Source organism: Eschrichtius robustus, chromosome 11, assembly GCF_028021215.1.
Source record: "Eschrichtius robustus isolate mEscRob2 chromosome 11, mEscRob2.pri, whole genome shotgun sequence".
Lineage (NCBI taxonomy): Eukaryota > Metazoa > Chordata > Mammalia > Artiodactyla > Eschrichtiidae > Eschrichtius > Eschrichtius robustus.
In genome coordinates, this window is record NC_090834.1 from 46,953,573 (window position 1) to 46,980,010 (window position 26,438).

At 36.9% G+C, this 26,438-nt stretch overlaps 1 protein-coding gene across 1 annotated transcript in view; it reads right to left on the reverse strand.

The window, feature by feature from the left end:
- Positions 1 to 723: 723 nt before the first annotated feature.
- The window catches only part of TYR (tyrosinase), a 107,235-nt gene continuing 81,520 nt past the window's right edge, over positions 724 to 26,438 (reverse strand). Inside the window, exons 4-5 of the mRNA XM_068555253.1 lie at positions 9,999 to 10,180; positions 724 to 950 (exon numbers count right to left, since the gene is read on the reverse strand). Of these exons, the coding sequence (XP_068411354.1) occupies positions 724 to 950; positions 9,999 to 10,180 (409 nt within the window). The remainder of the gene's footprint in view (positions 951 to 9,998; positions 10,181 to 26,438) is intronic.

The window sequence follows — 26,438 nt, forward strand, 5'->3', positions numbered from 1 at the left end:
TTTAAACATTCTCTAATAAAGTTCTTCTTAGAAGATAAAATAAGCTCTATAATAAGATTATTATCATCTTCATCAACATAATTAATGAGCACATCTTGAGACAGGTACTTAGCCAGATTCTTTTCAGGTGAAGGGCCCTTGATTTCAGTGGCCTTAAAATGTACAGTCAGAACTACGGCAGGAAAGAGTTGAAGATTGTTTTCCACTTGAAGTCCATAACATATTTTGGAGCAGGAATGTAAAATATAAGGGAAACATTATGCTTTCTTAGGAAAATTAAAATGTATTTCTCGAGCTCAGAGGAGTCAATTAGTGTAAATTTGTTACTATTTTATTAAAATCAAAGGAAGGGGATAATAAAAGAAACATGTCATTAAACAATCCGGAGGAAAATAATCACAATTGTTCTCATATTTTATAAGAGCACTTTCATTCAGATATGACTAGCAGACCAGCACCTCCATTACCAAATGGCATCCTTTCCTTGGAAATATGGGCTTGAGGAAAACTATTAAGGGAATGATCAAAATACAGCAAAGCAAGCACAGGTGGCTTCGACCTGAGTTGGAGGAGGGGTACATTTTGTATTAAGATAACAATTCTAATAATGATCTTCATAGACACAAGCCAAGGATTTCTGCTGGGACAACCCCTAGGGACTTTGACATCATTTAATTTAGAGTGAGGTCAGGTGTTTTGGCCCAACTCTATTGCTTAAGCCTTTTATAACTGGCTCTGATACAACAAGCTGTGGTGGTCCTCCTTGTCCATAAGGAGTGGCTGCTTTTCTTCAGGAAGCTGCTTTCTCTTTCGATGACACAACAGGCTAGTGAGTCCTCCCAGCACGGCAGTGAGGACAGACCCTACCATGGCTGCCCCAATGAGCCATGGCCAGATCTGACTTGCTTGTTCTAAGTAGGGTTTAATGTAATCTTGAAAACTGTCTGGTCCTGAAATAGAAAGACATCCCAATGTTTTTACTATCATCATCATCATCATCATCATCATCATCATCATCATCATCATCATCCTTGCATAGTACTTTGGAGTCAGATGCTTGGGTTTGAAGGCCAGCTCTGCTATTTACTAGCTATAAGATCTTGGGAAAGTTACACCTAATACTCCTAAGCTTCAGATTCTTCATCAGGAAAATAGGAAAACAATGCCACCTTGTTGGGATGTTTTAAACTTCATAGATATTATCTGATCTGTAAATGGTACAGTGCCTGCCCCCAAGTCAGCTCCTGTAACTCTTTTAGTTATTTATTCTGTTATTTGACTCCATATTTCTAAATAATAGGCAGATATTACTACTTCTTAATTCGTCAAGTTTATCTCTGGAGTTCCTCAGGTATAAACAATGATTTGAGCTCTCTTACAGCTTCCCTTTTCTTTCCTCCATATTTTCAGCATAATAATAGCATGATCTGGAGTCAAATCCACATCTCGGATTTTCATTATTTTTAGTATTTAAATATTATTCACAATTGAACCAAATATTATTCTATGATTACATTTCCTTTCTTACATTATTTTCCACTTGGAGTTAATAATTTATTATATCTATTTGCTTGATTTTAAAGTTCCCATCACTATTTACAAGACACTCTAAGATACTGTGTATCCATTTTGTGATACAAAGGAAAGAAGAGAGTGCATCTTGGGCTTACCTAGTAGCAAATTATGGCTATGTGACTTAAGTCTTGAGCAAAAGTAATACATGTAACTTTGGGGCAGTTCCCTTAAAAAGAAAAGGTATGCCTTCTCCTTTTCCCTTTTCCCCTTTCAACTAATGCAGATAGTATGTTGGTGAGCCACCATAGATCATGTGATAAGGGTAAACCCTAGGTCTTATAGAACTACAAGAAACAAGCAGCTCTGGTCCCTGAAATTATGGAGCTTGTATTTGACAACATACCAAGGCTGCCATTTGAGCAATAAATAAACTAACTTATTTAGGCCATGGATATTTGAGCCTATATCTGCTCCCCATCCCTACCTTCCCCCTGTTGCTGATGTGGGAACTACAACATTGTTTTATGACTTATTTTCTAGGCTACTGTTGATTAGTTCATAGTGAACCACTGACTCAAGTTGGGCCAGTCAGAATCATTACTCAGAATTCACTGTGCTGGAATTAAGAGTCAGATGACTCAGGAGCTGATAACAGTCTTAGAGCTAGAGAGGGGGTAGGGAGGGGGGAAAGAGAGAGAGGGGGAGAATGAATCTTTAGGGAGTTTAGTTTCCTGGTTCCTGCTGTTCCTCAGTCTCAGCTGCATTTTTCTCTTTCTTACATTTCAAATGTTCATTCCTTCCTTGGATTTTGTAAACCAATAAATTATCTTTTTATCTTATCTTTTTTCTATGGAGTTTCTGCCTTTTGCACTCCTAATTATTTTTAAAGTTAGTTAGATTCCTACCACAATAAAAGATAGAGTAATTACCTTAGGATATTCTGAAATTACAGTTATATGTAAGCTTCATATATCATAAAAATTAGATCAACAATATAAAAAGAAGATTAATATTTATTTGACAAAATATCTTGGAAAGAATGGGTAGCAACATGAAGTGAAATGTAAAGTGGGAGCTTCATTGATCACCATAAACTCAAGCACTCAAAACAGTTAAAGCAGGAGAATTTGTCAAAAATTAATTTTATATTAAATTCCAATCTTCATTCAAAGAAGGTAACAGTGACGCTTCCCTGGCTTAAGTGGGGCTACAGGGCTCAAACCCCATTTCTCCTGTTACTTTCTCCTTTTTTGTCCTTAGTACTGTCTTTTTGCCAGCTGTCACTAAGATACCTCTAAAATTCTTAGAATCCATTAAGCGTAATTTGAAACAATAGAGCAGATTTGTGTTTCTCTTCATCAAGAGGGGACAATAAGTTGCAAAGAACTAACATTATAAAATAAATTATAATAAAAAAGATTTATAACTTTGGATTAATATTAAGTTAAATCTAAGAAATGAAAGCTAACAAAGCTAAAATAAAGAAATTAAAAATGTGAAAATTATTTTCATCAAACATAAAGGTTACCATTCTAACACATTTAAAAGTTATTTTGAAAATGAAATTACAAATGCTTAGTTTGCATTGCTATTAGTCACTTCCATATATAGTGCATTTTAAATGTCTGACAAAATGCAGATTACATAGAGGTTACATAATGATTTCTTTATTGCTTAAGGCTCAGCTCAAATTCTTTCACAATTTTAAAACACTATTTCTTTGTCTGTCCTTCTGTTCTCCAGCTTCTCTTATTATTTCTCTACTTCAGTTCATTTCAAGTGGTCTTAATTTTACTGTCACCAATGGACTGTCTTCTTTGAAACACCCTGTATTTCTCAATGGCTTCAACCTAAAATTTAGACTTGTCTTCCTCAGTTATTTGCTTTTGAGCCTCAATAGTGTATCTTTAAATTATTTCTTAATATCAAAAGTTTTCCATTTTTTTACCTACTTAAAATTCCATTTTTCTTGTTACCCATTCTCTTCAGAATAATCATATACTCTTCTATTTGTTTGGTGCTCTGTCATTTCCAAAGCGCATTCATATGCCCATTTATCCACACAACAAACACATGAGGTAGTCAGGAATCATTACCCTAATTTAACCAATTCAAACTCTGTAACTTAGAAAGTTTGCCTGTAATATTTAAACTCTACCATGTATGTATAAACTTTGGAATGATGTTTTTCACATAAAAAGTAATTTGTAACTGTTATCGATTCTTCTTACTCCATAGCAATTACATCAATATTTCAACTGAACCAGCTTCCAGTAAGAGTTTTTCTCTCTCACACCTGCTTTGATCACTGATTCTGCTCAGTTCTCTCCTCTGGATTCCCAGACTCTTTCTTTCATTGCTCCTTTGTGACATTTGGCACAATTGTCTACGTGTTCTAGTTATCTATATGTATGTCTTACTTCTCAGGCTTCATCATGAACCCTTGAGAGCAAGTAGTATGTCTTATTTATCTTTCATTCTTCTGTTCATTCATTTATTCATTCATACAGCAATATTTACTGAGACACAATAAATGTCAGGTGGTGGTCCAGGAACTGCATGTGAAAGGCTGAGTAAGCAGAGCCCCTGGCCTGAAGGAAATAATAACTGGAAGAGGAGACTGACAAGTAAACAAATGATTTTAAGAGCAATGCTGTTCCAGTGCAAGTATATAAAAGATACAATGGGATCATGGGGAAAAGACCTCCTATAACTGCCTGGGGAGTCAGAGGAGGCATCCCAGGAGACTATCCCACTGAGTAGAAGAATAAATTAGGACTTGAGTGTGGGATGCTGATGGCAAGCCATCCCAGGCAGAAGGAACAGTATGCACCTGTGTATACACATAGGGAAGCACTAGTGAACAAGTCTTCATCAAACCCCATGTGCAGAATGAGACCCTCCAGTTACTGTGAACATGCCTCCTCCTCTCATTTTTAAAATCAAATGTCCAGGTCTTTTGGAATATATTGGAAGAAGGAAGCTCTTAACAAAGTAACACCAGGCAGAAAGCAGGATTACATTTGCCAACAGCATCAAGGACTCAACCCTTCATTGCCAAAGGTTTTTGGTCTCACCTTTCAATCAGTTATGCATGCAAAACAATCACCTGCTACTCACTTTTGAAAAACATCACTAAATTCAATTATAAGAGAAAATGTTTGACTAAAGCAAGAAGACATCAACTGCCTTTTACGGAAAATAATTAAGTAATTATAAACGTGAGTGCCTAAATGATGAATAATTAACTGCCTGAACTAAATTACATCAAGAAATTTTAAAGAATTTTTTAGTAAGCTTAAAGTTTAGCTTGCTCTGTTCTGGCATTCTGTCTCAGTGTTATTGTGTCTCAGTAAACATTGCTGTATGAATGAATAAATGAATGAATAGAAGAATGAAAGACAAATTTTAAACTCCTTGAAAGTACAACAGAAGGAGCAATCGAATAATTCATAAAATAGAAAATAAGCAATTGCTGTTGCTTATTTTAAAGCAAAACTTCTCTAAAATTAGTGGCGTAAGCTCACAGCTATATGGAAAGGACTCTAAATAGCTAAAACATTTTGAATCAATTTTATTTTTAAAAATTTAACTATAAATAAATAATAAATACCTTTAATCCCCTAATGTGACTCTTTGAGCCTTCTTTCCCTTTTCTCCTCCAGTGGTTTCTGTTGCCTTTTCAGTAGAAAGTACCCATTTGGGACACTAGGGAAGGGACAATGAGGTGGACCATATGTGTACAAGGCAAGTATAAAGAGAACCTTCTCTTCTGTGGAGTCATGGAGAGAGGATTCATTTGGGATTCTATATTTGCCACTTACGAGCTTTGTGACTTAGAATTTGTCACTTTATCTTTCTGTTCTCAATCTACTTACCTATAAAACAGAATAAAATCACTACTAAGCAAGATTGTAAAGATTGGCAAAGATAACAATTTATATGCTGATGTCTCTCACATTGGTATCTGCAGGCAGAATCTTTTCTGAGGCTCAAGGCTATCCAACTGCCTCCGAGATATATTTACCCTGATGTGCCATTCACTCCATTTCACTGTGTAACAGATATCACCATGAGATTCACTCCATGTCTGGCCCTGCTCCTACTGTTTCTATCTCAATGAATTCAATCACCATTCATCATTTGCACAGGCCAGAAAGCTTAAGGGCAACTCTAATATCGCCTTCTTTCTCACCTATTATATGTAATCATTTTCCAAGTTCCATAAATTTTGTTTTCAAAATAATATCAAATTTTTTTGTCCTTTCTGCCTTGCCTCTTACCACCACTGCAATTCCAATTTCCTTCGCCTCTCCCCTGGATACTCGTAACAGCATTTTCACTGGCCTCCCCGAATGTGCTTTGCAACTGACACAAAACTTGCATGTTTTTGGATTTTATATGAATATAATCATCAGTATATATTCTATGATGTCTGGTTTCTTTGGCTCAACATTATGTCTTTAACATAGAGGACAGACTTGTGGTTGCCAAGGGGGAAGTGGGGGAGGTGGGGGAGGGATGGATTGGGAGTTTGGGATAAGCAGACGCAAACTATTATATATAGAATGGATAAACAAAAAGGTCCTGCTGTATAGCACAGGGAACTCTATTCAATATCCTGTGATAAACCATAATGAAAAAGAATATGAAAAAGAATGTATATATATATATGTATAACTGAATCACTTTGCTGTACAGCAGAAATTAACACAACATTGTAAATCAACTATACTTCAATAAAATAAAATTGAAAAAAAAAACTTCCTACAAGCTGCAGCAACCGTAATCTTATGAAAACTCAAATTTGATCCTGATTTGTTTAAAATTCATTAATGGCTCTGTTATCCTAGCAATATGGCCAAAATTCATAATCAAGACCTCCATTTCAACTAATTAATTCTTCCTGTTACTGATATTCTCTGAAATGTCACTTCACTGACCCCTAGAGATATGCACATCTCTAAACAAACGAGTCATTAGGTAAGTAGTGGTTTAAGGTCTTTCTCTTTCATTAGGATATAAGCACTGTGAAGAAGGAGACTACATTGTTTACCACTGTATCCATAGTATCTAAAAGAATGCCTTGAACAAGGTAGTTACTAAACATATGTATGCAGAAAAAATAAATAAACCAATAAAATCACCTAGAAAATATCTAGTGCAATAGAAGACTTGAAATACGTTAAAAATATCTAAAAATGCAAATCAAAACTACAATGAGGTATCACCTCACACCAGTCAGAATGGCCATCATCAAAAAATCTACAAACAATAAATGCTGGAGAGGGTGTGGAGAAAGGGAACCCTCTTGCACTGTTGGTGGGAATGTAAATTGATACAGCCACTATGGAGAACAGTATGGAGGTTCCTTAAAAAACTAAAAATAGAACTACCATGTGACCCAGCAATCCCACTACTGGGTATATACCCTGAGAAAAGCATAACTCAAAAAGAGTCATGTACCACAATGTTCATTGCAGCACTATTTACAATAGCCAGGACATGGAAGCAACCTAGGCGTCCATCGATGGATGAATGGATAAAGAAGATGTGGCACATGTATACAGTGGAATATTACTCAGCCATAAAAAGAAACGAAATTGAGTTACTTGTAGTGAGGTGGATGGACCTAGAGACTGCCATACAGAGTTAAGTAAGTCAGAAAGAGAAAAATAAATACTGTATGCTAACACATATATATGGAATCTTAAAAAAAAAGAAAAGGTTCTGAAGAACCTAGGGCAGGATGGGAATAAAGATGCAGATGTAGAGAATGGACTTTAGGACACGGGGAGGGGGAAGGGTAGGCTGTGATGAAGTGAGAGAGTGGCATGGACTTATATATACTACCAAATGTGAAATAGATAGCTGGTGGGAAGCAGCCGCATAGCACAGGGAGATCAGCTCGGTGCTTTGTGACCACCCAGAGGGGTGGGATAGGGTGAGTGGGAGGGAGACGCAAGAGGGAGGCGATATGGGGATATATGTATGCATATAGCTGATTCACTTTGTTATAAAGCAGAAACTAACATACCATTGTAAAGCAATTATACTCCAATAAAGATGTTAAAAAAATTTTTTTTTTATTTTAAAAATGACCTGAGTATTAAGAGGTGTGACATTTTTCTAGCAAGCTTTACTTATATGTATTGGTTAAGAGACACCATCCTTCATGCTAAATATCACTTGCATTCAAGTTAATTCATTGGTTTAGCCCCATACCAGATACCATTTGGAGAAGACTGGAGAAGCTTGCAAGGTATCAGTCCTGATTTTGTAGGGCTCACAGCCAAGGTAGAGGGGGGAAAGATTCATATGTAGAAAAATTACCATGTAACTCTAATAAAGGAGTGATTAAACATGACTACGTATATGTATACAATGATTTCATATCTGAGAGTGTGACAAATGGATATGGATCAGAATTTAGCCAGAGAGAATAGTGTAATAAAAGCATGAGCCCGTGAACGAGTCTGTTATGTTCTGAAAATGGAAATTATAAAATCCTGGTGGTGAATCTTTGAAAAACCATTACCAATATTCTCCTTTATTTATGCACTGTGGGTGTTTTTAGAAGGAGGGAAAAACACGTTACTTGAGACTGCCCCTCTTTTTGACTCACTGGGAGCCCCTCCCCTTACCATACCTCCACCCTCTGCAAAATCCTCTGTTCTTAGTGATCTCCAGGTTTTCAAAGAACTCATCTCCTCTACCAACCATTTTAGTACTCCTTCCACTGGCTATGGTCTTCAGATAAAGCAAAACAGGTATCGAACCCAAATCTGTCCAACTAATGGTTCCCCAAAGGGCAGGAAAAGGTTGATAAAATACAGTTTCTCCTGTTGGCCTTAAAATGTGGTTCTCCTATGCCACATACTAGCTAGATGGCCCAGGACAAGTTATTTATATTCTTTAAGCCTCTGTTTTCTCATCTATGATCAGGAAAAAGAAATAATAGTGCCTACTTCACAGGGTAATTATGAAAATTAAAGGAAATAATGCACACAGCATACCCAGAAGAGTTCCTGGCACATGAAAAGATCCATAATATATTAGCTATTATGAAATAACTCAATTTATCCCCTCAGTGTAATTTTTCATTGCTCATACTACTCAAATAGGAGAATTTAGCATCTCAGAAATACATAGTACACTTTACACCTCTATCTTTGTTATTCTATTAGTTTAGAATATTCCTTACCCTTTTCTATCTGCTACCTGCCTGCTCATCCTTCAAGGCCTTGTCTTGTCTTTTTAGGTTGAACTACTCTGAAGTCATTGCTTTCTCCTCTGTGCTCTTATAAGATTCGGTTTATGACTGCTTTATTGCACTTAACATAGCCTGATGTTTCACACTTTTTTGCACAACTGTCTGACTTCCATACTGAATTTAACGCTCCTTGAGGTCTGGAGGTATGTCATTCATTTATGTGTCACTAAAGTTTAACAAGAGGTAGGAAATTGGTAAATGTCATTCGTGTGTTCATTTTATTTTACTAATCTGTCTAAGTTTCCATGAATTATCAGTGAATATAATGAAACATCAGTGCTTGTTGAATACCTCGTAGCCACAGGCTCTGTGTTGTTTGACCATTTTTTTAGCTGTTGACCATCTTGTGTTGCAGTGGAGAGGACCCTGTAGTGTTGAGATCTGGCTCTTCCACATACTGGTGTTTGCTATTGGGAAAGTCGTTTAAATTATTTTAGCGTCAGTGTCCTTACCTCATTCTAGGGGTAATAATACTTCCCCTAATATATGGTTGATTAATAATGCACGTATGGTATATAGCAGGCTCACAGGTAGGGGGAGACATTATTACCTGTTCCGTATTTATCAAAAAGATACTGACATACTACTACTAAGGAAGGTTATTTAAAGCCTAGATCTAGTTACAATCCTAGACTTAATCATAGTCAGAGCAATTATTATTATAATAGCTATTATCATTATTATTATTAACTGTGTTTAACATCAAAATGTCCACAGATTTTCTTGGTAACCCTAGCAGGAATTTCCCAAAGATGATTTCAAAACTGCTGGACGTTTAACTTGTGCTGACTGCCCTAGGCTCTTAATGCATTTAATTACCAAATATCTCTTTGAGGTATTCTAGTCCCAATATTTTAGGTTAAGAAACTGAGATTCAGGGAACTGCAGTCAGATTTCCCAAGGTCACACAAAAGTCAGTTTATAGTGTCACGTCTCACACCCATTTTTTTTTTCTGATTTTAATTTTAGTGCTCTTCCCATGGTTGCCATATGCAAAATGCTCTATATTAAGCAGAAAGGACAGACATTTAAAGATTCTTGCAACTTGGTCCATGTAATAATGAATCAGTGATGAGTAAAGGATCGTAATGCATTTTCCCAATTTAAATAATTTGGGGATAACATTGTAAAAACATAAGGTTTTGCACTCTCTCAAAAGAAATTGGTCACACCAGACTCAGCAATTCACATGAAAGAAACTGAGCTTTACCTGAATCTTGTAGGTAGCTATAGTCGTAACCCAGATCTCTGGATGAAATAAAGAAATCACCATTTCTGTAGAGAGGTATAAAAGGAACCATGTAGGATTCCCGGTTGTGCCCAATGGGTGCATTGGCTTCTGGATAAACTTCTTGAAGAGGATGGTGCCTTCGAAGCCACTGTTCAAAAATACTGCAGAGGAAAGGATTATTCAAGGTCAGAAACATATGGTTAGTAAAAGAAATATTTGGAATTCTTAAAGTAAAATAACAAGGCATATCTTAAAACCTAAAGCCGTGGAAAGATGCCAAATATAGTTTTCACGCTTTGAAAATATTTTGTAAGTCACCAGTTCATGCTGTCAGGCCCTGATGAAACTCATTCATTTGAGAGAAATATTAGAGGAAAACTTTGAAAGAGGAATTTCTTAGAAGATAAATGAAACTTACATGACAAGTTTAGACCCTTCAGAATGCTGCAGAGCAAGTGTAATTATTGGTTGAGTGACAATTGAGACATAGTTGTAAATTAAATATGTCTCTTATCTCAAAGAAAGTTCACCTAAAGAAAGAACATGCAAAACTAAATTGGAATCAGTACTAGAATTTGGCCATTTTTTGGTCATGGTAGGGGACTTTCAATTATTTCAATCTCCCTGTTATGTTTGGTGCAGTGTATGCTTAATGAATCTTGGTGGGAGAAAGATCTCACCTTCCATGATAGAGGCTAAAAATACTTACTTGGAAACTTGTGGTTTCCAAACTTCCCTGGAAGCTAGAGTATGACCACATGATCAATACTCAGCCAATCAGACATACCCATCCAAGACTTTGAAACAGGAGACACTGACACAAAGAAGCAAGGACAATGGAAAACCAACATCCTGTTTTTAAGGGCAGCGAGGCCAGAGGTATTAGTAAAGGTGTCCAGGGGTACCCTGTGTTCTAGAGCAGCGGTCCCCAAACTTTTTGGTACCGGGGATCGGTTTCGTGAAAGACAATTTTTCCATGGATGGGATTGGGGGGAGAGGGTGGGGGGGATGGACGGTTCAAGCAGTAATGTGAGCCATGGGGAGCAATGCGGAGCTGCAGATGAAGCTTCGCTTGCTTGCCCGCCGCTCACCTCCTGCTGTGTGGCCCAGTTCCAACTGGGGGTTGGGGACCCCTGTCTTAGAGCATGGTTCTGGCAGATGATTGACTGCTGCCCTCCTCCCTTGTTCCCATCTGTTTCTCAACCTGCTTCTCCATGATCTCCTCACCTATCCAATATCCTTTCAGCAAATTTGTTTCCTGTTGAATCAGCCAGAGTGAGTTTCTGCTGCATGCAATTAAAAACTCGAACTGGAACAAAAGCTAAAAAACTATGGGATCAAAAAGGTCTAGTAAGAATGGAAGCAAAACTAAGCTACAGCAGATTTATAGTGGATCATTAAAGGTGCAATAAAGAGAATAGCTTTGTGTTATCAGACCATATAACATAGAGAGAAGAACACTATATTTGGAGTCAGAGAACTCCCCTTGAGTCCTAGATCTGTGGTTTAAGAGCTGTATAAGCTGTATAAGCTCATAAGCAAATCACTGAACCACTTGAAGACTTAGCCTTCTCATCCTTAAAATGAAAGTAATAATATCTGTCCTGTTTCCAAATTATCCAATGTGATAATTTTTATGAAAGTGCTAGATATATAAGCTACTGTTGTTTAGCTCTAGAATTTAAGTTCAGAGATAAAAGGTTAGTGCATGGTCAAGAGGATGGGTCTAAAAAAGAAAGTGATAATACTTCAAGCAAACAAATAATTATTTTGAGAAAACATTTTGAAGTACAATAAAGAAGAGAACAAGGAAGTCAGATGGCAGCAGTGGTGATCACTTTTTCTGTGATGAAAAGCAATTCTATTTGCTTAGAGAATCTGGACTTCAAATACTAGTTGTGGTCAAAGTTGTTTTTAATTGTGAATTAACTGAGAGATCAGCAAGCTGCTGATAAACACTGCAAATCTGGTCCATGAATACCAAATGGTCCCTAAATAGCTCAATTCTTAAATATGTTTACTGAGTACTTACTATATGTTAAGTTTTGGAGAAATTTGAACCTGTGCAAAAACCTGAATTCTGTGGGTTGTGACAAAGGAAACTTGTAAAAGGTCTTAACCTGTTTAATTTTCCTTTTATTCATCTGCAAAATGGGAGTAGTATTTATGTCTTGAAGGTATTGTAAGGATTAATTAAGCAACCTAAATGTCCTTTGACAGATGAATAGATAAAGAAGATATTGTATGTATATACAGTGGAATATTATTTAGCCATAAAAAGAACAAAATAATGCCATTTGCAGCAACATGGATGGACCTAGAGATTATCATATTAAGTGAAGTAAGTCAGACAACAAATATAATATGATATCACTTACATGTGGAATCTAAAACACAACACAAGTGAACTTATTTATAAAACAGAAATAGACTCAGAGACATAGAAAAAAACTTGTGGTTACCAAAGGGAAAGGGAGGGGAGGGATAAAATAGGAATTTGGGATTAACAGATATACACTACTATATATCAAAGAGATAAACAACAAGGACCTACTGTATAGCACAGGGGACTATATTCAATGTCTTGTAATAACCTATAATAGAAAAAAATCTGAAAAAGAATATGTATATATTTATGTATATACGTATATGTGTATAAGCGAATTGCTTTACCCGGAAACATTGTAAATAAAAAATTAAAAACTGATTAATTAAAATAACATAAGTAAGATATATGGTTAAGTGTTGGACAGATGGTAAACAGAAGCCATCCTCATCCCCATAGCATTTCTTCCTCTTCTTCCTTCTACTCATGATTCATGTTATACTGGAAGAACTCTACAATTGGTGAGAGACATGAGACATGCATAGAAATGCCAAAACCATGTATATTTGAGCTGGTTCTTTAAAAATGGTTATTATTCTTTAAGCAGAAATGGGGAAGCAGAGGATTCAAGAAGATTGTTTTTTCTGTGTGTACCTCCATTACCTCAACTGAAGAAATTAGGAACTGGCTTAAGTCTATTCAAGTCCTATAATTTCATGAATTATTCTTTTTATTTTAACATCTATAGTTTTCTTTTTTTCATGAAAGCATTACTTGTTCATTATATATAATTCAGAAAATATAAACAAGCAAAAAGGAGAAAAGAAAAAAATCATATGTACTTGCTCCATATTTTTGTTGCAGTTTTTAAAATATACAAGTATAACATTAAATACATATTTTAATAAAAGAATTTTATTATAGACAATATTTTATAAGACATTTTATTTGTACTAAACAATGTTTAAATGATATTTAAACATGTTTAAACAATGTTCACCAGTTTTCAAGAGGTAAACCTATTTTTTAATGAGAAGGAGACCCTCTGATAATTAATCTCTTCCCCATCCCTATTAAACTTTGACTGACTTAGAAACAGCCTAATATACAATGAGCTACTAGATAAGAGCTTGATGCAAACATTGTGTGTTTTGTTAATTGAGAAAAATTACCCCTATAGTTCAATTTATAAATAATCTTATTTCTGCCAAGAAGTAAAAATTCTTTACCTAGGTAGGACAAGGACATCAATTCTCAGCACCAGAAGATGTAATGGATGAAACCATTAATGTGCTTACCCACCTTACCAACCTTTTAAAATGAAGGTATTAATCTTGCTTAAATTCTTCATCAGTGCGTCTCATCTTCAGTTAATTTCATCAAACCATGTCTAGAATGGCTCACATCGGAATACTAATGTTTAACGTGGATAATCACACTGACATTTTGGGAAGAAAATTATCTTCTTACCAAAGATTCATTTAAACTGTATTTAGATGGTTTTGTAGAAGTCTGAGCAACAATGAAATGCACAACAGAGAATTTAGGAAAAGGTTAAGATGATCACAGATGGAAACAAGAAGGGATGTGTTTTATGTATGAAAGTAACATGGACGTCTGGTCACACCCATCCTTACAACAAGACAAAGCTGGACAAGTAGAAAATCAACAACTTTTCTTGGACCCATGAGAGAACTGGGCAAACTGCTTCCCCCAAAACTGTAGAGATGTTCTCTACAGTTTTGGGGGAAGCAGTTTGCCAGAGGAACTGCTACCAGAGGAACTCAACTGAAATTTGCTAAACAAGAGGAGAAACAGCTGGATCCATAAACTTAAACACTTTGATGAATGGCTGGAGGTTGAGTACGGACAACTTGTGATGTGAGAAACTCCTGGGAGACATAGTCTTCGGGGGATATTCCCACACATTTGGGGGTTTTACCTCCAAGAACTCTGCCAGATTTTCATAATGAAGACCTGAGAAAGATCCTCTCCTGGCTCTGTAGGGGGAGGGAGAGAGTGACCATTGTGAAATATGCCCAGAGTCTTCTCCACACCAAAGCCCTTTAATCCAGAGGAAATAACTACCAGAGACTTATCCCGGTAGGCAGAAGGGAATTTCTCTCAGTCCAGTCCCTTTCAGCCTTCCTGTCTCACCTAAGGGGAAATAAAACATAGGCCATGGGTCAGGGCTTCAAGGAAATAGATTGGGAATGCTACAACTGGAAAAAGGAGTAGAGGACAGAGGGGGCAAAGAAACCAAAAAGCTATACCATTGGAGAAACACTAATGAAGGTCACAGCCCCAAGACACTGGCCAACTAAAAGACTGAAATTTAATCAGAATATTGTAGAACACTTTCTTCCCCTGTACTTTACCATGATACCAACAGAGCTCTAGTATAATTAGGTAGACACACTGAGTACATAAAACAGCAATACACAACTCCCTACTCCTTTTGTGTGGGCTGTGCATAGTAACTTTCCTCCAAAGAGCACAATATAGAAGGGTGGTAGAATCATTTAGGAGCTTGAGAAACCTGAGAAATATGACAACTGCCAAGTGATCAAGGTTAACATCAACAATGGTAAGCCATGTTGATAGCATGTTCCCTTGATATCATGTGAAGAGAATAGTGCTTTACCTCTCTCGTCTTCCTCCCCAAAACATGTAATTTCAGTCTGCAAGAGAAAAACATCAGACAAATTCGAATAGAGGGGCATTCTATTAAATACCTGAGCAGTACTCCTCAAAACTGTCAGGGTCATCAAAAACAAGGAAAGTTTGAAAAATTGCCACAGCCAAGAAGGAGCCTAAGGATACATGATAGCTAAATGTAATATGACATCCTGGATGGGATCTTGAAACACAAAAAGATATTAGATAGCAACGAAGTAATCTTAAAGTATAGATTGTGGTTAATAATAATGTATCAATATTGTTTCATTAATTGTGACAAACCTTCCATACTGAAGTAAATTGTTAAGAATAGGGGAAACTGGATGTGGGGTATATGCAAACTCTGCAACATTTATGTAAATAAAAAATTATTCTTAAAGTTTCTTTTTAAAAACAGAACAACTAACAAAGAAGCCTAACGTAGTTGGATATTAGGGAACTGATTTGATTTAGTACATTCACTGCTACAGTAAATAATGCACAAATACTAGAGAATTCTTTTTCATTCATTTATTCAACCAGTTCATAAATAGTTAAATACACATATTATGAGCACCTATAATAAACTGGTTCTCTGCCAGGTATTGATGTATTTCTCTGTCCTTGTGGTACTTAGATCTATTGATGGAGATAGATACTAACCAGTAATTTCAGAAATGCATCTGTAATTACAGACTGGCAAATACTATAGGAGGAAGCAACATGGTAATACAATTTAGTGAGGAGGCCTCATTGATTCTGCAGCCTTTGGGAAAGTCTTTGATGGTGTTGAAAGAGTATTTAGAGAAGTGGTACAAGAGTGTTTCTGAAAAAATAATAGAATTTGCAAGGGCCTTTGATGGGAGGTCAGATTCTCTCATCTGTCTCACTACTCCCATAGCTTCACTTATTATCTACAGGCTGATGGCTTCTCAACTTATAGTTACAGAGTAAATCCTGCTCTGAAATCTCGGTCCAAATACCCAGCTGCCTAAGTGACATCCCCATTGAAATGCCTCAAAAGCATCTTCGAGCACAGCACACAGTATCTTCAAAAATCATGATATTAACACCCCTTCCTCATGCTACACTTCTCCACTGATCTATGTCTTTGGAATAAAAATATCTGTCCAGCCAGAAGATGTAAATAAATGACTGATGTATCTATGGAGAGAACAGTTTGAGATGAAGCCAGAGAGGAAATGGGGGCCAAATCAAGAAGGGCAGTTGAGAACATGTGAGAAATATTTTTAATTTTTCCTAAGAGCAATAGGAAGTCACTGTTTATATCTGTGATGGCAAGAGATAACATGAACAAATAACTTTTTTAAAGAGTACACACATTGCACTATGGAGAAGGGACTGAAGGACAGTCAGAATTGATGTGCAAGGAACAAGGGATGAAGAAATCAGCGAGAAAATTATATCCAGGTAAAAAGATGATGTGTGGCTAGCCAAGTAGTACAGCTCAGTGGTGAGATGTCACAGAAGACTCCACATTTTCTGGCTAAAGTGAAATAATAATAATAATAATAACAGAAAAAAGGAAACAGTGAACAAAGTTGGTAAGGCGCTCAAGGTAGATGAGAACCCAGATCTTCTGGCTGATGTACCTGGGCTTCTTCCTCTGACACTGCAGTTGTCCCTGCCTGTGATTCTGTTTTCTCCTTCCTTATTCTCCCTGAGTGGGTCCTGAATACTTCTGTTACTCTCTGACTAAGCCTTGTATCTGAGGGCAGGGTTTTCAACAGGGCTGGAAAGGTACAGAAAAACAGATGCTAGAATATCAATTAAACACTCCACTTAACTTCAGAAATTATCTCACATCATCCTGTTTTCTTTCACTGTCGGGGGAACAAATCCAAACTGAGGCAGAGACATTGTTTTCAGAGCAGGCACAAGTACATTGGAGAATATCAGTGCTACCAACTAGCTGAGAAACCACATCTTTTTTATCTTCCTTTTCTCTGTGCATAGCACATAGTTGCAATATTTACATGATAATTGGTGCTACTCTTTTGAGTTAATAATCTAACCCAGGAGAATGTGTTCATAATAAAGCAATTTCTGTAACACAACCTCTTGATATATCTTGCTTATTGATTTAAGCCTCAGCAAATCAAGGAGGTAACTATTTTATTGATCCCATTTTACAGAAGAGAATATTGAGTCAAAGAGCTGAAAGTTTGCCAATGCTCACTCAACTAGAATGCAGTACAAAATCTGGCATTTCATGTCAGATTTCTGTGAGTTTTACCATTATACCCAGCTTGCAGAGCTAGGGCCAGAGCCCAGGTGTTCTATTCCAAGTTATTTAACTTATTATTATTAATAAGTTATTATTAGTCCACTAATAAGCAAAACGTTAGCAATTAGTACTTAAAGCAGAAAGATGGACAAAGCATTAATGTTTTTCTCCAAGCATTTTAGAGCCATGCACATAAGTGGGAACTAGGCATCCTTTGTCATTTTACTTTACCTGAGAAATGAACATTTGATTATAAAACCTCTCAAGTGCAGAGAAGAGATAAATGCAGAGTTATGAAATATTAACATCGCTAGTCTAAAGACTTGTGATTTTTCTTTCTGGAACTGAAACCCTTTTTACTTCCCTCCAGGGGCCATGAGGACCCATAGACCAGCACAAGCTTAGTAGGTAACAAGTGGCAACAGAGAAGGGGACCAAAGAGAATGGCCTCTACATGGGATTCTGGGTCTAGGCCTTGACCTACGCATGAGGACCAGCTTAGAATTCCTCCTGAGGGAGGCCAGTGAGCACCCATGAAGTGACTCTGAAAGTGCTGAGTCTTATCTAGGCAGCTGACATTCACAGCAGGTGCGTGGGAGAGAGAAGCTGAGGGAAGAGGTACAGTACATGCTGTGAACATAGGACAGCCCTGCAGGATATGCAGACAAAAGGGCAAAATCCACCTTCAACCTGTTATAAGCAAAGGTTTAATAACGAGTCCTAATTTTCACCCTGGGATTTGAGGGCACAAAAAGAAGCCAGAAACATAAAACTTCTTCTTGAGAAACCTGGATAAGTTTCTGGTATTGGTTTGTGAAGGGTGAGAGGATAATCCGTGTGAGCCTCAGTTTATTCATCTGCAAAATGTGGATAATAACAAACTTCAAAGTGTCATGAGATATAACTGAGATTAAGTGTACAATACACCCAGGACAGTGCTAACACACAGTAAGCACCCAACAGTGGTTAACTGTTGCTGTTATTCTTGCACACATCAGAAACCATCATTTCTGCAGTTTAATACGAGGAGCCCACTTTAATTCCCTTAGAGCAGAGGTTTTAGATTTCTGCTCCTGGGGAATTTTGGTGTACCACAAGCAGGATGGAGGTGTCTTAACAAATAAATATGTCAATGAATTTTATTTCTCATTTTTAAAGAAATTATATAAACAGAGAGTGAATAAATTGTAGAGGTTAGCTTCATAGATTCTGAAGCTAGATTGCTTGGATTCAAATTTTGGTTGTGATACTCAGTAGCTGTGCAAACTTGGACAAACTACTTAACCTTTTTGTGCTTCAGTTTCCTTATCAGTAAAATAGCAATTATAATCTGGGTTGAATTATGTCCCCACCCCCAAAGTTCATATGTTGAAGTTCTCAGAAATTGGTTTTGTATTTGGAGATAGGGTCTTTAAAGAGTTAATTAAGTTAAAATGAGATCCTTGGGGTGGGTTCTAATCCAATATGACTGGTACCCTTATAAGAAGAAGAAATTTGGACACAGGCAGGTACAGAGGGAAGACCCTGTAACAACACAGGGAGAAGAGGGTCATGAAGAAATCATGGAGAGAGGCCTCAAAAGGCACCAACTCTGCCCACACCCACCTTGATCTTGAATTTCAAGCCTTCAGGATTGCAAGAAAATTTCTGTTGTTTAAGCCACCTAGTCTCTGGTACTATGTCATGGTAGCCCTAGAAAACTAATACATAATAGTACTTATCTGAAGGGATTCTTGTAAGTATTAAGTGAATTAATATATGTAAAACCATTTAGAATAATGTATAGAATAAAATACAGAATACTGTTATTAATATTGATATTAAAATGATACTTCCTTTGTTTTTGAGTTTTTCTTCCTTAGGATTTCCTTAAACTTTTATTCTCTACTACATTTTTTTTGCTTCTTCAAGGCTTAGGTCAAATGCTACCTCCATGAAAACACCAATCAGATTTACTGTTTCCCTCCTTTGATCATTACATTTGTCCTGCTGTATTGCAATTATTTGATTATGTGTCATTCTCCAACAGTATATGGGGAACCTATTGAGAACAATGATGTTGTCTTATTGATCACTGCAAACAAATGTCCATCACAGTGCCTACTCACTAACGAGAGGGCTAGATTCGGGTAGTTCAAAAATATGTAAAATTTATGAGAATTGTATAGTCTCCTTGGGAGAGAGCCCACATTTTTATCAAATTCTCAAAGGGAATGTGAATTAAATATTAAAGAATCATTTACTTAGCAGTTAGCTATTAGAACTGAGAGAAGGAGAAATCCAAGAGATGCTGATGATTTTGAGTTGGATATATCTATAGGTGGTGTTACTCTCTGACCCACACCAGTTAGCACAGTGTCTGGCATATATTAATAATACGCATTTTGCCAGGAGCTGGAAATACAAAATTGTATGAAGACTTGTCCCAGTCCTCAAGAGAGTTGCGGTCTGGTCAATCACACAGCACAGTATAGTGTGAGTGCCGTGGGAGAAGCAGAGGCATTAATGACTTGCATCTTGGTAGAACCGAGGAAGAGGGAGAGAGGAGATAGCATCTGATTAGGTAGGGGATGGGCAGTGTATCACTCAGAGTTCTTCAGGAAAACAGAACCAACAGGATGTGTGTGTGGTGTGTGTGTGTGTGTGTGTGTGTGTGTGTGTGTGTGATTGTGTTTACAGATTAAGGGAGAGAAAGAAAAAAAAAACAGACAGAGAGAGAAAGACACAGAGAGAAACAGAGAGAGAGACAGAGAGAGGCTCAAACATTTGTGGCAACTTGGCAAGTCAAAAATCTACAGGGTAGGTAGACAAGCAGGCTGGAAACCCAGGTAAGAGTTGCAGCTAAAGTCCAAAGGCAATCTGCTGGCAAAATTCCTTCTTACTTGGGGAGGTCAGTTTTTTCCTATTGAAGCCTTCAATGGATTGAATGAGGCCTACTCACATTATGGAGAATAATCTACTTTACTCAAAATCTACCAATTTAAATGTTAATATCATCTAAAAAATACCTTCATGGAAACATCTAGAATAATGTTTGATCAAATGGCTGGGTACAATGACCTAGTCAAGTCGACACATTAAAATTAACCATCACAGGTGGTATCAGGTAAGGCCCTTCACCTTAAGTGACACTTGAACCTAAGTTTTGAAAAAACGAATAGCAGAAGTATGGGGAAAGTGATAGAAGGGAAAGAACAAGAATGTTCTAGGAAGCATGAAGAAACAGAGGTATGCTTTGGGGGTCTTGCAAGTGGTTCAGAAGGGCTGGAAGGAAGAATATATGTGGCTACATGTGGCTAAACCCATATACTGTTGGAGAATGACACATAATCAAATAATTGCAATACAGCAGGACAAATGTAATGATCAAAGGAGGGAAACAGTAAATCTGATTGGTGTTTTCATGGAGGTAGCATTTGACCTAAGCCTTGAAGAAGCAAAAAAAATGTAGTAGAGAATAAAAGTTTAAGGAAATCCTAAGGAAGAAAAACTCAAAAACAAAGGAAGTATCATTTTAATATCAATATTAATAACAGTATTCTGTATTTTATTCTATACATTATTCTAAATGGTTTTACATATATTAATTCACTTAATACTTACAAGAATCCCTTCAGATAAGTACTATTATGTATTAGTTTTCTAGGGCTACCATGACATAGTACCAGAGACTAGGTGGCTTAAACAACAGAAATTTTCTTGCAATCCTGAAGGCTTGAAATTCAAGATCAAGGTGGGTGTGGGCAGAGTTGGTGCCTTTTGAGGCCTCTCTCCATGATTTCTTCATGACCCTCTTCTCCCTGTGTTGTTACAGGGTCTTCCCTCTGTACCTGCCTGTGTCCAAATTTCTTCTTCTTATAAGGGTACCAGTCATATTGGATTAGAACCCACCTCAAGGATCTCATTTTAACTTAATTAACTCTTTAAAGACCCTATCTCCGAATACAAACCGATTTCTGAGAACTTCAACATATGAACTTTGGGGGGGGGACATAATTCAACCCATATTATAATTGTCAAGAACAGCCAATTTGGGGTCTCAAAGGAAGTAGCCAGATAATAGTTATATGACCTACTTGTGCCAAGACCACTGGAAAAACTTGGAGACTTTCTCTGGGTTTGAAATAACAGTGTCCCAGTAATTCCTTTTCTTCATGTTCCTGGCTAATGATAGAACTCATTTAAGTAATATTTGGAAATTTTTACTGAAAAACAACACTTTTAAAAGAAATGGATACTTTAAGAGCATAAATTGTCAGGAATGAGTAGCTGCAAATGAAAAGCCAGTTATACAGCTAAGTAATTCAACCTCGATTGACTATAATTCCAAATATATACTTTACAACTTCTTAGCTTAGTTGAGGAAAGGGCAAACAGGTCTTTGGGGAACGGGTAAGGGAGCAAAAACCAGATTGAAACTACTTAAGCTAGTGATGAAACTTGAAAGAACTTAGTGTACAAAACCAAAATATCAATGATAATGAACCGAAAAGAACCAATGAACTAGAAGTCTAAGAAAGAAAGGCAGTTTCAGAAGTTATTTTTTTTTTCCCATACTTACGGGTATCATTAAGTGGCCAGGCACCCTACTAGGAACTATTTTGAGAGAGGATTAAAAGCAAGCTATAGTGCTTCCCATGCAATCATAAGGTGCACCCAGGATTGAGAGCCACTACATTAGGCAGAAATTGACTCAAATCAAATGAGCCAGGCTGCACTCACAGACCACAGCTAGTCAGAGTGAATTTGTGAAAAGGTATCTTAAAGGTCCAGCCCTCCCAGATGAGGTTCAGTGTATCTGGGAGGCAGCCTATTCATTTGGTTCTCAGTAGATGTTACTGACTGATCTTCAAATTCTCAGTGTTCTTACCTGTGAAGTGATGATAAGAAAGCTTACCTTGTTCCTTTCACTATGTTACCCATTTAATGATTGCATTAAATATTCCATCTTGAACCCACTACATGTCAAGCTCCAAGGATGGATAAGAATGGTTCCTACCCTCATGGATCTCACTCCATGTCATGATAAAGAGATACATACAATTTCAAAGCAAGGTAAACAATGCTCTTGGGGGCTTGTGTTTAAAACCTATGGGATTACAGCAGAAGCAGTTAACTGTTGGAGTCAAGGAAATCTTCACAGTAGGGATGGTCTTTAAACTGGATGAGTAGATTATGAGGAAGGCATTGCACTCAAAGCACAGACCCATAGGGAGCCTAGGCACTGATGCAACTGACAAATGAAAGTGGCTTGGTGTGTCGGAATGGAATGTAGATTAGTGAAGGATCAATAGGAAGTGAGACCAGAAAGGTGAGAAGGGTCAGATTGTGAAAGATCATCTCTCCACCAAGGAGATGGAGGGTAGTGGGGACGAGGAGGTAGTTTGAACTTGATCCTCAGAGTTAATTTGCCATCTAAGTACATTAGATAAGGAGTGACCATGATTGGATTTCAATTGTAGAAATACAATTATAGTGGATATGTATATTAAAATAAATAATAATAAATCAACATCTATTACTTCCATCTGTTGGAGATCACAGTGTATCAACATCTATTACTTCCATCTGTTGGAGATCACAGTGTATCAGTGGACCAATAGTGAAACATATGCAGACAGTTATTACTTTTCTCCAGATAGCTATGCTGCCTCTCTTCCATTCAAAATTTCTCTTCCTTTAGTTCAGAATTTTCCATCACTTCCTACTATTCATCATTAGAGTGATGTTTCTGAGGTTCATAAAACGATGAAAAACAGCTAATCAATTCAGTAATGATTCCCATTTATTAGGTAGCTATGTATCTGGTACTAGGCTGGGGATTTTGACATATATCATCATATTATTTCTCCACCAGTACTGCATGAAAGGTATTAGTAATAGTAGCAGTAGTGAGAGTTAGCTCATATAACACTCACTATATGTCAGGTACCATTCTTAGTACTCCTATATAGGAACTCATTTAATCCTCAGAATAATTCTATGAGGAATGTTCTGTTGTTATCCCTATTTTACAGATGAGAAAACTGAAGCACAAAATGGTTATGATGCTTGCCCAAGGTTACACAGCTAATAAGTGGCAGGATTCAAAACCAGGCAGTCTAATCTCAGTGCCTCCTCTTAGCCTTAGCAAAGTATGGCCTCATGATGGTATTCACATTAAAACACACAAAAAACAAGCAACCAAAATGCAGGAATTTAAATAACTTTCTACAGTTCATGTAGTTAATAAATGTAGCAGCAGGAATCAGACTCAGATTTGCTGCACTCAGTGCTTTGCATAAGTGCTTCCAATTGTGTGTTTTGCAAACAAACACACACACACACACACACACAGAGGAAACCTGTGTGACTTGCACATTTTCCAATTTAGTCAGGAAAAGAAAAAGAATGTTGGAAAAGAGCTTTTGAGTGGAAAAACCTGTGGCATTATGTATTAGAAATGAAAGCTCAATCTGTTCACTGCTATATTCATAAAACCTAGAATAGCACCTGTATACAGTTGGTACTCAATAAAGAGTTGATAAGTAACTATCCCAGAAGGATTCTAGAATCTGTCCCCTGGGGACAAGGAGAATATATATTATACATATTCAGTGAATAGTTATTGAGTATCTCCCCGTGCAGGCAAGTACAGGCAGTATATACGGTAAAATGGGAGATAAAAGGTTGCAAAAGGCAGAGCCCTTCCTATAAGCAATGTTTAGGGAGGATTTATACCACTTATATATATTTTTTGTATCTTTACTTTAGCCAAGGTGCTAGGACTTGTATCTGACGGGGAAAGGCGTTTTTAGGTGTTTTAGAGTAACAGTCATCATTCATGGTAATAACAGTAAGTTCAAGGTGGGCATAACTAGTATAAATACAACTTCACTGACCCAACAGTCCTATCATGAGCACCAGAGAATACTCTGTGGTTTCCAACATCCTCTGTAAATTATGCTTTTAATACCATATCTTTTTGCCGTAAGCATCACCTCTCAGTATGATGTTAGCAGATTTACTGCTTTCCCCCAACCATGATAGGATTCCCCTGATTCTGACGGTTACAGTGGAAAGTCCCTCATACTTCTATTACCTGTACAGAAGGAGAACTCCTTTATTTGGAATGATAACTCTTTCGACAAAAGGATATTACTACCATTTTGGCATATTGCCCTTCAGACACAGCTCTTACATTTTCAGCCTCTCAGGGAATTGGTATTGGTTTGATGGGAACTCAGAGAAGTTATGGAATTATTCCTTCACCTAACAGCCTACATCACAACCTAGAGATACCTGCATTCACAGTTACACAAAGGCTATAATTCCATTAATCAACCTTATTTCCCTTGCTGGCTCTAAGAGTCCCGGTTAATAGAAATCACTAAGAACTTCATTCTTCATCTTGGATCACTAATAGGACATTTGTCAATTTATCAATACCCATACCTGGCCTGCATATCTCCCAGTCTCCATCTCTTCTCCAGAACATATGATGAGAAAAATGAATAGGTTACTTTGGTACATATGGATTAAAAAAACGAGTAGTGAGGATAGTGAACAGATGGGAACAAAACAGCAAAAACCTATGGGTGTCAGCCTAAGATGTCTGCATTTATTCCATATGTAATGAGAGTCTCTGTTGCCATTTGAGAAGGTGAATGACAGGAAAAAAAACCTTGTGCATAGAAGGATTTATATGAAAGTGTTGCACTTTTTTTAGTTGGAGAAATTAGAGGATTTTTCGCTGGTGAGTTTGGAGGCAAAGGACTAACACATACTTATGGGTAGTTAAGTACCTAGAACCTCTACTAAAAAAGTAAGAAAAATCAAAGGTAATGTCTGTAAGTGAAATAAGAGAGCAAAGAAGGTCACAAATGTTTGAACACCAGGGATGCCATCTGGCAGAAGGAAAATTCAGTATGAGCTTAAATGCTTCTTTTCAATGAACAGCAAATATTCCATGCATGCCCAAGAATATTTATGATGTACAATTATAGAAACACATGGAACACAAATACATAAATAATTTATGAAGTAATAATACTAATATCATTAGACATTTAGATGAGAAAAATATATAATGTGTTCAAGTCTAGCCTAATGAACAAAGAAGATAATGTAAAACATCCTTCAGAAAGCAAATTCATCTGTAGCTGACAACCTGACATCTTAATCACAGCAAATGATTCTGACGGTTGGAAGGAAAGAGCTCAGGAAAAAAATAGTTCAAGGACTGAAAAAGAGATTACTTTCTGTGTTACTTTCTCTAAAATAGTAGTTATATACCCACCTACTCACTTTTTTTTCTGTAGCTGAAATCTTCATCTATGAGTATTTCCAAATCTCTGTCCTTTTCTACTCCTCTAATCTTCTATTCTATTTGAGAAAAATTGACAAAGGTATTTCTTACAAAGGTCAGTGATCTGAGTGTCACCCAATCTGGAGTCAAAAATGTAAACTGCCACTTCAGGCAAAGGAGAAATCTGTTGGATCTTGGATCTTCACTATGGGGAGGGAGCTAATACAAAAAAAATAATCCCTATCTTCTGTGCTAAGCAATGATCTATAAAAAGGTGAGATATTATTGAAACCCCTTCTGAAACCAATGAATAACAGAGTGTAAAAGACCAAAGGAGCAAATGTAGACAATTTCAGGAAGAGTCAGGAATATAAACCAAAGGGTCTATGGCAGTAAAACTTAGGAATCTCTATAAATGTCCCAAGTTATCACTTATTACCTATTTTCCCCAAGTGATTAACAGTAAAATTCATGAAATGAGAGGGACCCTATTTGCGAACATCAGGGAAATAGGAGCTCTGGAGATACATTCTGCTTAACAGTCAAGTAGCAAAGAGAGAATAATTCTGCAGGATGGAACGAACATGACAACCATATTTGCAAACTCTTCCTTGGGCCCAGTTGACAATCCCTCTCTTCTTTTCGAAGGTTAAAGGAATGAACTTCCTGTTTGAAGCCTTTCCCCATACTACTTATACACTCCTAGACAGTGAGCGTTAATCATTCCATTTAACCCTCATGTCCCTGAGTTCTTATGATTTCCTTGTTTCATTTTGAAAGTTGGGCTTTCCTGTGTAAGAGAGGGTTTATCACTTTCTCTTTGTGATGAACAAAACATGTGAGAATCTCTAGCTATTAAGAAAATATTACTAGATATAATCATCCAAAAAATTTAAAAAT